This window comes from Pelophylax lessonae (genome assembly GCF_965119305.1).
Source record: "Pelophylax lessonae genome assembly, chromosome: 11".
Classification (NCBI taxonomy): Eukaryota; Metazoa; Chordata; class Amphibia; order Anura; family Ranidae; genus Pelophylax; species Pelophylax lessonae.
Window position 1 is genome coordinate 9,280,200 of NC_138778.1, and position 14,867 is coordinate 9,295,066.

At 47.9% G+C, this 14,867-nt stretch overlaps 1 protein-coding gene across 1 annotated transcript in view; it reads right to left on the reverse strand.

Moving 5' to 3' along the window:
* Positions 1 to 14,867, reverse strand: part of SLC9A8 (solute carrier family 9 member A8) — a 53,529-nt gene that overhangs the window by 26,177 nt on the left and 12,485 nt on the right. Inside the window, exons 5-8 of the mRNA XM_082272941.1 lie at positions 13,692 to 13,775; positions 9,046 to 9,147; positions 6,526 to 6,560; positions 417 to 560 (exon numbers count right to left, since the gene is read on the reverse strand). Of these exons, the coding sequence (XP_082129067.1) occupies positions 417 to 560; positions 6,526 to 6,560; positions 9,046 to 9,147; positions 13,692 to 13,775 (365 nt within the window). The remainder of the gene's footprint in view (positions 1 to 416; positions 561 to 6,525; positions 6,561 to 9,045; positions 9,148 to 13,691; positions 13,776 to 14,867) is intronic.

Consider the following 14,867-nt stretch of genomic DNA (forward strand, 5'->3'; position numbering starts at 1 on the left):
TGTCTACAGTCATTTAAGCTGGAAAAGCCCAATCAGGCCCATTGCCTTAAAGACTCTTAGCCAGCCTGGGCACTTACCTACGGTCTCCTTGTCACAATATCATGGACATGTGCTGGATGTATCAGTAAATCTTTCAGATGTAGGTGTATGTGAACACTAAATGTAACATATATTATGACATTGGAAATATTAATATACAGGGAGTATAGCACTCAGAGCCTTCATTAGCACCCCGGTCCTGACAGACATCTTAACAGCAAACCAGTCACTGGGACCAATGACACCACAGGATTATCAGTAGCTATTTACAGAAAACAAAGTACAATAAATGGGCCCCAGAACCGAGGGTCGGAGGCCACCTCCCAGCAGCTGGTGGAACGCATATCAAACAATAACACTATATACAATGCACTCACTTTGTGAGAACGATGGAGACGGCGTCATTGAGGATGCTCTCTCCAAACACCAACATGTTCAGCACCGGATCCACGTTCAGCGCATTGAAAATGGCAATTGTGGCAACAGGATCCACAGCAGAGATTAATGATCCAAAGGCAAAGCTGAAATATAGGCAGCATTGGGGTGTCAATGACGTAGGAAATATATGTATCACCTTATAAGAAAGAAAGCAGAAAGAAATGAGAATACTCCCAGTTACTTGAGTACGGACCTTCCATTATCCCTGTCCCTATGGAGACTCTGTGTTTTTGTCTACCCCGAGTGAGCCGTGCCATATGTCTGTGTGTGAATTCATGTGTAACCATGTGTGACTTGGCACAATCATGACGTGACAAGGAGCGAGTCCCACCTGGATCCCCATCTGTGTGCTTTGTACCCTGCCTGCTTCTCCCTCTGTGTGCTCTGTATCCCACCTGCACTCCCCTCCATGTGATATGTACCCCACCTGAATCCCCCTTCCGTGTACTCTGTACAACACCTGCATGCCTCATTTGTGTGTTCTGTACTCCTCTTCTTCCTGTGGCCTGTACCTCCTCCAAGTGCCCTGTACCTGCCTGCATTCCCCTTAGCGTGCTCTGCATCTTGCCTGATCCCTCCTCCAAGTGCTCTGTACCTCACTTGTCTCCCAACTTTGTGTGCTCTGTACCCCATCATCTCAAATGTGTGTGCTCTGCACCCCGCCGGCACCCCACCTGAATCCCACTTCGGTGTGCTCTGTACCTCACTTTACTCTCAACTTTGTGTGCTCTGTACCCCATCATCTCCACTGTGTGTGCTCTGTACCCCATCATCTCCACTGTGTGTGCTCTGTACCCCACCTGCACCTCATTGTGATCTGTACCCCACCTGAATCCCACTTCTGTGTGCTCTGTACACCACCTGCATCTCCACTGTGATCTGTACCCCACCAGAATCCCCCTTCTGTGTACTCTGTACAAAACCGGCATGCCTCATTTGTGTGTTCTGTACTCCTCTGCAACCCCCTTCTTCCTGTGGCCTGTACCTCCAAGTGCCCTGTACCTGCCTGCATTCCCCTTAGCGTGCTCTGCATCTTGCCTGATCCCTCCGTCTTGCCTGATCCCTCCTCCAAATGCTCTGTACCTCACTTGCCTCCCAACTTTGTGTGCTCTGTACCCCATCATCTCCACTGTGTGTGCTCTGAACCTCGCCTGAATCCCCCAACCCTGCACTCTACACCCAGCCTGCACTCCCCTCTGCGGCCTCTGTACCCAGCCTGCGCTCCCCTCTGCGGCCTCTGTACCCAGCCTGCGCTCCCCTCTGCGGCCTCTGTACCCAGCCTGCGCTCCCCTCTGCGGCCTCTGTACCCAGCCTGCGCTCCCCTCTGCGGCCTCTGTACCCAGCCTGCGCTCCCCTCTGCGGCCTCTGTGCCCAGCCTGCGCTCCCCTCTGCGGCCTCTGTGCCCAGCCTGCGCTCCCCTCTGCGGCCTCTGTGCCCAGCCTGCGCTCCCCTCTGCGGCCTCTGTACCCAGCCTGCGCTCCCCTCTGCGGCCTCTGTACCCAGCCTGCGCTCCCCTCTGCGGCCTCTGTACCCAGCCTGCGCTCCCCTCTGCGGCCTCTGTACCCAGCCTGCGCTCCCCTCTGTGCGCTCTGTACCCAGCCTGCGCTCCCCTCTGTGCGCTCTGTACCCAGCCTGCACTCCCCTCTGTGCGCTCTGTACCCAGCCTGCACTCCCCTCTGTGCGCTCTGTACCCAGCCTGCACTCCCCTCTGTGCGCTCTGTACCCAGCCTGCACTCCCCTCTGTGCGCTCTGTACCCAGCCTGCACTCCCCTCTGTGCGCTCTGTACCCAGCCTGCACTCCCCTCTTTGCGCTCTGTACCCAGGCTGCGCTCCCTCTGGGGGCTCTTCACCCAGCCTGCGCTCCCCTCTGGGGGCTCTTCACCCAGCCTGCGCTCCCCTCTGGGGGCTCTTCACCCAGCCTGCGCTCCCCTCTGGGGGCTCTTCACCCAGCCTGCGCTCCCCTCTGGGGGCTCTTCACCCAGCCTGCGCTCCCCTCTGGGGGCTCTTCACCCAGCCTGCGCTCCCCTCTGCGGCCTCTGTACCCAGCCTGCGCTCCCCTCTGCGGCCTCTGTACCCAGCCTGCGCTCCCCTCTGCGGCCTCTGTACCCAGCCTGTGCTCCCCTCTGCGGCCTCTGTACCCAGCCTGCGCTCCCCTCTGCGGCCTCTGTACCCAGCCTGCGCTCCCCTCTGCGGCCTCTGTACCCAGCCTGCGCTCCCCTCTGTGCGCTCTGTACCCAGCCTGCGCTCCCCTCTGTGGGCTCTGTACCCTGCCTGCGCTCCCCTCTGTGCGCTCTGTACCCAGCCTGCACTCCCCTCTGTGCGCTCTGTACCCAGGCTGCACTCCCTCTGGGGGCTCTTCACCCAGCCTGCACTCCCCTCTTTGCGCTCTGTACCCAGGCTGCACTCCCTCTGGGGGCTCTTCACCCAGCCTGCACTCCCCTCTGGGGGCTCTTCACCCAGCCTGCACTCCCCTCTGGGGGCTCTTCACCCAGCCTGCACTCCCCTCTGGGGGCTCTTCACCCAGCCTGCACTCCCCTCTGGGGGCTCTTCACCCAGCCTGCACTCCCCTCTGGGGGCTCTTCACCCAGCCTGCACTCCCCTCTGGGGGCTCTTCACCCAGCCTGCACTCCCCTCTGGGGGCTCTTCACCCAGCCTGCACTCCCCTCTGGGGGCTCTTCACCCTAGCCTGCACTCCCCTCTGGGGGCTCTTCACCCAGCCTGCACTCCCCTCTGGGGGCTCTTCACCCAGCCTGCACTCCCCTCTGGGGGCTCTTCACCCAGCCTGCACTCCCCTCTGGGGGCTCTTCACCCAGCCTGCACTCCCCTCTGGGGGCTCTTCACCCAGCCTGCACTCCCCTCTGGGGGCTCTTCACCCAGCCTGCACTCCCCTCTGGGGGCTCTTCACCCAGCCTGCACTCCCCTCTGGGGGCTCTTCACCCAGCCTGCACTCCCCTCTGGGGGCTCTTCACCCAGCCTGCACTCCCCTCTGGGGGCTCTTCACCCAGCCTGCACTCCCCTCTGGGGGCTCTTCACCCAGCCTGCACTCCCCTCTGGGGGCTCTTCACCCTAGCCTGCACTCCCCTCTGGGGGCTCTTCACCCAGCCTGCACTCCCCTCTGGGGGCTCTTCACCCAGCCTGCACTCCCCTCTGGGGGCTCTTCACCCAGCCTGCACTCCCCTCTGGGGGCTCTTCACCCAGCCTGCACTCCCCTCTGGGGGCTCTTCACCCAGCCTGCACTCCCCTCTGGGGGCTCTTCACCCAGCCTGCACTCCCCTCTGGGGGCTCTTCACCCAGCCTGCACTCCCCTCTGGGGGCTCTTCACCCAGCCTGCACTCCCCTCTGGGGGCTCTTCACCCAGCCTGCACTCCCCTCTGGGGGCTCTTCACCCAGCCTGCACTCCCCTCTGGGGGCTCTTCACCCAGCCTGCACTCCCCTCTGGGGGCTCTTCACCCAGCCTGCACTCCCCTCTGGGGGCTCCGTACCCAGCCTGCACTCCCCTCTGCGGGCTCCGTACCCAGCCTGCACTCCCCTCTGCGGGCTCCGTACCCAGCCTGCACTCCCCTCTGCGGGCTCCGTACCCAGCCTGCACTCCCCTCTGCGGGCTCCGTACCCAGCCTGCACTCCCCTCTGCGGGCTCCGTACCCAGCCTGCACTCCCCTCTGCGGGCTCTGTACTCTGCATACACTTATTTTATTTGTTAAAAAAAAATTAAATGCTTTGTACCATTGCTGACAGCTGAAGTGTAAACAAAACAATTGCGGAAGATATGGGTAATTGGTATCAGTGATTACTATGAAAAAAAAAAAAGTATCAGTGCTCATAAAAAAAAGAAAAAAAATGGCATTGGTGTATCCCTACAAATTTTGTCCGATTCCCTGATAAACTGAACAAAATTGGGTCACTAGGTGACCCTGTTGCTACCCAACATCCTTTGATTAAAAAACTGAAGGGACTGGGTGGAAAACTGTCAGCCACACACCATATATGTGTACAATGGTCATTTGCTCTCGGGTCACCTGATTGCTGTCCATAACTTGATAAGTGTTGTACCACTCTTATATCCAATGACATTCTATGCGTATCGTATGTAGCAAATGGTAACAACTGGGTATTAAAAGTCTGGCGAGTCCTGCAAATCTTATTGACATGCTAGGCATAGGTCAGTATTTAAGTTACTAATTACTAATTAGTATTTTGTATTAGGTTGCATGGAAATGACAAGTCACATCTAACTAGACTGTAAATTATTATTTTTTTTATATTGATTTTTAATGTTCACATCTTCCTGCAGTTCCTGCTTACAGTGAAAGCGCAGGAAAATATAAGATGCCCCCGTATACAGAGACAACGACCTCAGGATAACACACATGACATAAGGGGATAACATGACCCGGAGCAGAAAGCGTAAATGTCACGCTCCATGGCGTTCCTTTGCAACGGTTACCGTAACGAGGATGTACTCAGCCACGCTGTTCTCATCTTACCACATTATGGAGACAATAGGACAAAGAAATGGCACCCCGCCAGATGGCAGAGGAGTCGGTCCACAGACGCGCTGCCCTACCCTCACACAGCGAGCCACCTTATCAGGTCAGGTATTCATTGACTAATTATTCCTTTACAGTGTGTGTAAAGCCTAATTACTTTGGCACTACTGCGTTCAGTGTTTGTAAATGCAGCAGACGTTACCTAGGAACTCTAAACAACGTTTATGCTTCCCAGATCACTTTTTCCTGCGTTTGGATGTTCCTGCTTTAAACCACTTGAACTGTGGAAGGATTTTAACCGCTTCATGACCAGCCCGTTTTTTGCTATTCAGCCTTGCGCTCCTTTAAGCACTTGCCGACCAGCCCCTGTAGTTTTGCTGCAGAAGGTCGGCTCTATTACGCGAAACGACATACCTGTACGCCACTTCGCTGGAAGCGCGCACACGCGACGATTGGCCAGAGAGGTAGCCAATCAGCAGGTCCGGCGACAACGATGTCCGCTGGCCACCCGCGATCGCTCCCCATGGAGACAGAACGGTGGACTGCCTATGTAAGCAAGGCAGACCGCTGTTCTGTCAGAGGAAAAAGATTTGCCTGGAAAATGACCCAAGGGCACCACATCCCAGTATTGAAAGACCAAGAAGACTCAACCCCCAAAAAAGGGGGAAAGAAAAAAAAATGGGGATTTTTTAGGTGCCAATAATCAAAATATATAATATGTGTGTATGTATTATATATATATATATATATATATATATATATATATATATATATATATATATATATATATATATATATATATATACATATATATATATATACATACACACATATATATATATATATATATATGTATATGTACATATATATATATACATACACATATATATATATATATTTGCGATAATGTCATGGAGTAGCAATCCCCGTATATGAATTCATTATGTACACAGCTAAAAAAATGATTTTTAATTATCTGTGTCTACCCATCTTCAATTATCATCTGTTTCTTTTTTTTAAATGTTCTGAAAATAATAAACTTTGTACATTTTAAAATTACGTTTTTTATTATTGGCACCTAAAAAATCCCCAATTTTTTGTTCCCCCTTTTTTGGGGGTTGAGTCTTCTTGTTCTGTCAGAGATGAACACAGAGATCTTGTGTTCCTCCTATTTAGTAACACAGGTCTCTGTGTTCATCCAGTGAGTCGATCCCCCCATAGAAAGCACTCCCTAGGAGCACACTTAACCCTTTGAACGCCCATGGTGTTAACTCCTTCCCTGCCAGTGTCGCTAGTACAGTAACAGTGCTAAAAATTTGCACTGATTACTGTAGTAGTGTCACTGGTCCCCTCAAAAGTGTCAGGGGTCCCATTTGTCAACCGCAATGTTGCAGTCCTGCTAAAAATTGCAGATCGCCACCATTACTAGTATAAAAAAATATAAATAAAAATGCCATATATCAATCCCCTAGTTTGTATCAAGTGTTGCTTGATAAAGGAGTGCGCATGCCCGGCAGGGTGTTCGCGCATGCTCCGAAACGGGTACAGGGGAGATGGATACCTGTCAGTCATGGTGAGTTTGTAGATGACATCCGCCTGTGAAGAAGAAAACAGTACAGTCAGGCGGGAAGTGAACTGTCAGATTCCATCACTGCTGCAGCATGTCCCCTCTTTTAGGGGCGTGGCTTTGAACACAGGAATTCCCAGGGGAGGGGCCCCTCATTACCAGGTCACCAAAGGTGCTATGTCCCCCTATACAGATTATGTGGCCTTCTACACTGGACTTCCCAGGGGAGGGGCCCAGCATTACCATTTCATCATACAAACATCATGTCTTTATAGAGGGGTGTGGCCTTCTACATAGGAATTACCAGGGGAGGAGTCCCTCATTATCATGTCACCATAGGTATCATGTCCTCCTATACAGGGGTGTGTCCTTCTACTCCGGACTTCCCAGAGGAGGGGTCCTAATTATTATGTCATCATAAGTGCATCGTGTCCCTCTATATAGGGGTGTGGCCTTCTAATCTGGACTTTCCGGAGGAGGGGGCCCCAATTATTATTCCATCATTGGAGCTTCATGTCCCTCTGTATAGGGGTGTTGTCTTCTACACAGGACTTCCCAGGGGAGGGGCTCATCATGACCATTTCATTATATAAGCATCATGTCTCTTTATACAGGGGTGTGGACTTCTACATAGGACTTCCCAGAGGAGGAGCCCTAATTATTATGTCATCATAAGAGCAATATGTTCTTCTTTTTAGGAGTGTTGACTACTACACAGGACTTCCCAGGGGAGGGGGCCCATCATTACCATTTCATTGTACAAGCATCATGTCTTTTTAAAGGGGTGTGGCCTTCAACATAGGACTTCCCAGGGGAGGGGCCCCTCATTACCATGTCACCAAAGGTACTATGACCCCCTATACAGATTGTGTGGCCTTCTACGCTGGACTTCCCAGGGGAGGGGCCCAGCATTACCCTTTTTATCATACAAACATCATGTCTTTATACAGGGGTGTGGCCTTCTACATAGGACTTACCAGGGGAGGAGTCCCTCATTACCATGTCACCATAGGTATCATGTCCTCCTATACAGGGGTGTGTCCTTCTACTCCGGACTTCCCAGAGGAGGGGTCCTAATTATTATGTCATCATAAGTACATCGTGTCCCTCTAGATAAGGGTGTGGCCCTTCTAATCTGGACTTTCCGGAGGAGGGGGCCCCAATTATTATTCCATCATCGGAGATTCATGTCCCTCTGTATAGGGGTGTTGTCTTCTACACAGGACTTCCCAGGGGAGGGGCTCATCATTACCATTTCTTTATACAAGTATCATGTCTCTTTATACAGGGGGGTGGACTTCTACATAGGACTTCCCAGAGGAGGAGCTTTAAATATTATGTCATCATAGGAGCAATATGTTCTTTTTAGGAGTGTTGACTTCTACACAGGACTTCCCAGGGGAGGAGGCTCATCATTACCATTTCATTGTACGAGCATCATGTCTCTTTATATAGGGGTGTGGCCTTCTACATAGGACTTCCCAGGGGAGGGGCCCCTCATTACCATGTCATCATAGCAGCATCATGTACCCTTATACAGAAGTGTACTTCTACACAGGACTCCCCAGAGAAGGGACCCCCTAGTTACCATATCATCGTAGCAGCATCATGCCCCCCTATGTGGGAGTGTGGCCTTCTACACAGGACATTGTAGGAGATGAGCCCCTCATTACCATGTCATGAACAATGTACTGTGGGGGTGGAAAAGGGCACTGCATGGGCAGAACAAAGCACCATTAGCGCAACATGAGGCACTAAGCCTGCAGTGATGGCGAACCTTGGCACCCCAGATGTTTTGGAACTACATTTCCCATGATGCTCATGCACTCGGCAGTGTAGCGGAGCATCATGGGAAATGTAGTTCCAAAACATCTGGGGTGCCAAGGTTCACCATCACTTCACTAAGGGGACCAAACAATGATTTGAAACGGGCCGGAATGAGGTATTGTGGGGGCAAAACAATGCACTGCAGAGACAAAACAGTGCACTGTGAGGGGGGAAGGAGTCACTGAAGGGCAGAACAATGCACTTTAAGGGCAGTAAAAGGCACTGTAGGTGCAGCAGGAGGCATTGCTACGAGGAGCAAATGAGGACTGCAGGGAGAAGAATGAGGTCTGCAGGACAACTATGAGGAAATACAGCAAGGCTGGAGACAAGCTCTACACCAGGGTTTCTCAAAGAGGCTTCCATTGAACCCTAAGGTTCCTCCAGAGGTTGAAAGGGGTTCCTCTAGCAAGGAGCAATTCCTGCCTCTCAGATAAGTTTCCAGAGATACCCTTGATCGTTTTAGCCATCTGTAATACTTCCCAATGACCACAAGTGTAAGGAGCATTTTCCCCACTGACCATCAAGCTAATGTTTCATGAGTTGTAGATATAGTCATTTTTTTTAGCAGGGGTTTCCTGAGACCAGAAGGTATTTTTAAGGGTTCCTCGGTGTTGAACAGATTGAGAAAGACTGCTGTACACTAACTGTATATCCTCCATATGATAAGATTGTAGCTCGGATTCCTACCTGCCCAAGGAAGAAGATGCCTCCACCCACAATGAAGGCTGAAATGGCTGTACCGATTACTGCAAACAAGGTGATGGAGCCAATATTTTGGAAGAAGTTTCCCTGAAATAATAAAAAAAAAAAAATGATATCAAGAGAGGGAAGAGACTACTAGAACTCAATTTCTCTGACTCCCATCAACCCCCCCCCCCCAAAAAAAAAAAAACCTCCATCCTACATTTCCCATGTTTTTCCTAGTTCACATCCTGATTCAACTGCCCCTATCATTTGTATCCTGCAATACCCAGCATCTCCATCCCGCAATGTGAGAGTGTTAGAACCATTCCTCGTATATATCCTATATCAGGGACATCCTACCATTGCTTCACACTGTAAAAACATTTAGGGTATAAGCAGTCCAGGACATGGAAGGAGACTTGTAATACCTTGGCAGCAGTAAAGGGCCAGCTAAATTCCCCAGATGTTACCTTGACCAGCACAGTTGGACAGCTATAAACCCATCTGGCTGCGTTCCTGGAAATGTAATCCGTGGATCTCAGTCACATAGCTGTGGATGTAGTAACCACAGGATTACAAACCAGAAGAACACCATAAAAAAAAGAAAGAAAAATTTAGGAAATGTCCAAAAATCCTTAATAAAGTGCAATAAGATGAATCTAAGATCTTCAGAATAAACACCGTCCTAGTCTTCAATGTGAACACCATTCCATGTCCACCATCACCAGAAGAAAGAGGACTCAAATCTCCTTACCAACTTTGAGTCTTCTTTCTTCTTGTGATGGTGCACATGGAATGGTGTTCACATTGAAGACTAGGACGCTCCCGTCTCCAAATATCTCCCTCAACAAAAGATGGTCCTCCTTCTAGAGGAGTAACATCAGTAGTCTTGCCTAGACGTCATTTGTGACAAAACGCGTAGGGTGGAACCTGTTGTGACATCACTTTACCTGGAAGTGCAGAATTTCCATACAATCAGGAATAATTACACAGCACTATTCATTTTTGTAAATTGTAAGTGCAATTTTAATGCTTTTTAATGAGAACGCTGCTACAAAATGACGCTTAGGGTTATATGAGAAAAATTTTTGGTTTTTTTGATTCAATACAGATCAACACTACAGGTCTCCAAATATGTCCCTCAACAAAAGATGGTCCTCCTTCTAGAGGAGTAACATCAGCAGTCTTGCCTACCAGTCAAGGATCCAGGCGTGTAGGTAAGTACTGATAAAGAGAGCATCACAAGCCCCACAAAAAAGTTTTGACTTTTATTAAAAAGCATTAAAATTGCAATTACAACTAAAATAAATGAACAGCTCTGTCTAAAAATACCTGATCGTATGGAAACTCCACCCTTCCCACAGATATACGGTAAAGGGTAATGACTTTACAACAGGCTCCATGCTACGTTTTGTCACAAATGACATCTTCCCTGCCCCGGAAGACGTCATTTGTGACAAAACGTGTAGGGCGGAGCCTGTTAAGACATCATCACTTTACCTGGAAGTGCAGAATTTCCAGACAATCAGGAATAATTACACAGCACTATTCATTTTTGTAAATTGGAAGTATAATTTTAATGCTTTTTAATGAGAACGCTGCTACAAATGACGCTTAAGGTTATATGAGACATTTTTGTTTTTTTGATTCAATACAGATACACACTCCAGGTCTCCAAATATCTCCCTCAACAAAAGGTGGTCCTCCTTCTAGAGGAGTAACATCAGCAGTCTTGCCTACCAGTCAAGGATCCAGGCGTGTAGGTAAGTACTGATAAAGAGAGGATCACAAGCCCCACATAGAGTGAAAACTGTTTGACTTTTATTAAAAAACATTAAAATTGCACTTGCAACTAAAAGAAATGAACAGCTCTGTCTAAAAATACCTGATCCTATGGAAACTCCACCATGCCGGTAAATATACGGTGAAGGGTGATGACTTTACAACAGGCTCCATTCTACATGTTTTGTCACAAATTACATCTTTCGTGCCCCGGAGGACGTCATTTGTGACAAAACGTGCAGGGCGGAGCCTGTTGTGACATCATCACGTTTTACCTGGAAGTTCAGAATTTCCATACGATTGGGAACAATTACACAGCACTATTAGTTTTTGTAAATTGTAAGTACAATTTTAATGTTTTTTAATGAGAACGCTGCTACATATGACGCTTAAGGTTATATGAGACAAATTTGTTTCTTTTGATTCAATACAGATCCACACTCCAGGTCTCCAAATATCTCCCTCAACAAAAGGTGGTCCTCCTTCTAGAGGAGTAACATCAGCAGTCTTGCCTACCAGTCAAGGATCCAGGCGTGTAGGTAAGTACTGATAAAGAGAGCATCACAAGCCCCACATAAAAGTTTTGACTTTTATTAAAAAGCATTAAAATTGCACTTACAACTAAAAAGAAATGAACAGCTCTGTCTAAAAATACCTGATCGTATGGAAACTCCACCCTTCCGGTAGATATACGGTAAAGGGTGATGACTTTACAACAGGCTCCATTCTACACGTTTTGTCACAAATGAAATCTTCCGTGCCCCGGAAGACGTCATATGTGACAAAACGCGTAGGGTGGAACCTGTTGTGACATCACTTTACCTGGAAGTGCAGAATTTCCAAACGATCAGGAATAATTACACAGCACTATTCATTTATGTAAATTGGAAGTGCAATTTTAATGCTTTTTAATGAGGACGGTGTTTATACTAAAGGTTCAGAATCTTCTTATTGCAGTTTATTAAGGATTTTTGGCCTTTTTTTTCCCCCATTTTGCTTACTTTTTCATTTCTATGGTGTTTTTCTAGCGCTGCACTTAACTTGTACACATTGTCTGCTGTGAAAAATACCTCATGGTGTGCTAGGAGCTGATATAGTTACTGTGCTCACAAGTGGGGTTACCCATTGTGTACAAAGGATTACACACAGCAGAGGAGAGGTAAGGGTCAGCTCTGCCGAGAACAACGATTTAACATGAGACAGAAATGGGACTGTGCTATTGAATTGCTATTGGTGGTGCACCAATGTGTTCAAGCCAAAAAGATGTACATGTATGACACCGGCATGCTCAGTCACCAGAATGGAATATGCTGAAAGCACACCGCTAAAGGTTTGGGCCCCAAAGCAGTCAGGGGCCCCTGTGCACACCCACTCTTAGTTACACAGGCTGTCAACGCACATTTGTCTAACTTGTTCTAACTAAAGTAAAGAAGTATTTATGAACCTGTACCTGCAGAAACCTTTCTAAAGTGATATAATAAGAAAAGAATTTCTGCCTTACCCTAATGGCAATCATAGATCCACAGATCAATAACCTCCATGATGTATCACACAAAACATTCTTTGTCCTATCTCAGATCATTTCTTACATCAAACACAAATAAATCAATACTGACCATGTGAGAACTTTTTAAAACAAAATTAGCATTTACCAGTGAAGCCTCATGCATACTAGTTTGATTTATGTTGCGCCTGTCGATGCACTGCAAAGTACGACAATAAAAAAATCCCATTGTTCTCAGTGGTGCCCATTTACATCAATGCAATATGATGTAAGTGAGTTTGGAAAAGGGTGCAGGTGCTTCTTTTGGTGCAGTATAGTGCATTATTGGCCCCATAGATTTCAATGGCAGTGCATGAAAAAAAAATGCATGCTTTTGGCAGGGATTTGTGCTTAAAGCAATAAAAAAAAAAAAACTTCTGGACAAAAGAAAATTTGGGCCCCTTGGCAGTTTAAACCATAATGTGCCAGTGTGCACATAACACCGCATACTAGCATATTTTGACAGACTAAAAGGAAGCCCTAAAAAAGAAGTGGCCCACTGTCACCACTGTCCAGGTTCGCGCTCTCCGGCCGTTATATGTTATATTTTAACACAGACTCTGGAGAATAAAATGGCGGTTGTTGCAATATTTTATGTTACACCGTATTTGCCCAGCGGTCTTTCAAACGCAATTTTTTGGGGAAAAAATACACTTCACTGAATTAAAGCGGAATTCCGGGCACAAAAACTATTTTTCAATGAACATACCCCCGGGACAGTCAGGGCTAGTACATTCCACAATGGATAGCCTCTGATCTGTCCCGGTTCGCACTTACCTGCAAGAAGAAATACTCACTTATAAAATTTCTTCCACAGCGTTGCCATCTCTGTTGTGGGCAGCTGAAGCCGGCGCGTCCTCTTCTGCGTCCTCTTCCGCGTCTTCTTCTCCCAGAATGCGCCTTCACCGTCCCCTCTTGTCACTTCCGGCGCGGCGCCGCATTCCTACACTGCTTCTGGGCATGCCCCTCCCTCCCCCCTCCTCCCCCCTCCTCCACCCCCGGTTACAGAAAAACCCTAAACTGGTCCTGGGGAATTAATCTGTGTTTCCTGTCCTGCTGAAAGGGCCAAAATCTCTCCTGTACTGACTGTTAAACGCAGCAAAAAGCACATGTGAACTAACCCCAACGTGTATGTATGATTGTGGGTAACATCTCAAATTCTCCTCTTATCAGGAACCATTTTTAGGTAATCTGCTATAGAGACTGATGCGGCTCGCTGGGTTTTCACAGCTTTTACAGCAAAGTCCTCTTTTTGGATTACAAACACACACATATATCCTGCTGGATTCAGACAACACACATCACACAATAAAAGAAGAGTTACCTTGTGCAGCGAATACCCAGACTCAAATATGATGGGTGGGAGCAGCAGCAGGAAGAACATATTAGGCCGGAACATCTCTTCCTCCTGTATAAAGACAAATATCTCAGCTTTCCCCGCACACAGCAGAGGTGGTCAAAGTGTTCTCAGAAAATCCCGGCAAGCCTCGGGATGTGGGTGGGGTGGTGTGGGGGGATAACAGTAAAAGAGGTCCTGTACAATGACTGTTACCTTCAGTGGGATTTTTAATAGGAGAGCGATAAAGGGGGCCCTAACAATGGCTATGACCCCTAGTAGGGGTATTGATAGGAGAGAGTACTAAAGGGGTCCAGTAAAACTGCTGTGATCTCCAGCGGTGTTACTGATGGGAGACAGAGCAGTAATGGGGTCCAGTGCAATGTCTGGAACCGCCATTGGGGTTACTAAGGAGAGGTAGCAGTAAAGGGGTCCAGTGCATAGGTTGGAACCTCCAGTGGGGTTACTAAAGGGACATAGCAGTAAAGGGGTCAGGTGCAATGACGGTGACCTCTAGTGGTATTACTGATGGAAGAGAGCAGTAAAGGGGTCCTATACAATGGCTATTACCTCCAGTGGTGTTAATGATGGGAAAGAGCATTAAATGGGACCAGTACAATAGCTGGGACCTCCAGTGGGGGGTGACTGATGGGGAAGAGCAGTTAAGAGGTCCTGTAGAATGGCTGTAACCTCCTGTGAGGTTACTGATGGATGAGAGCAGTAAAGGGGTCCTGTACAATGGCTGTGACCTCTGGTGGGGATACTGGAGGGATAAAGCAGAATAGGGATCCTGTACAGTGACTGAGACCTCCAGTGGGATTATTCATGGAAGACAGCAGGAAAGGGGTCCTTCTGGGAAATGCCCATGGGACTTTTTGGAGGAATATCAACACATATATTATATACAAGATCTTAACTGTATTCAGTGTTCACATATACAATCTTACCTTATACAGAAAACAAATATAAAATCTTAGTTTTTATTATTTTTTTAATTTCAAAGGTAATATATATATATAATTTGTATTTGGCTGATTTGTAAGTAAGTGTGTACTATTTTTTCAACACGGTGATGAAAATGTCACCCATTTATTTTTGTACTTTTGCATTTTACTTTTGTTTTTTGTTTTGTTATTTCCAATTTTTAGACACCCAATCAGTAGC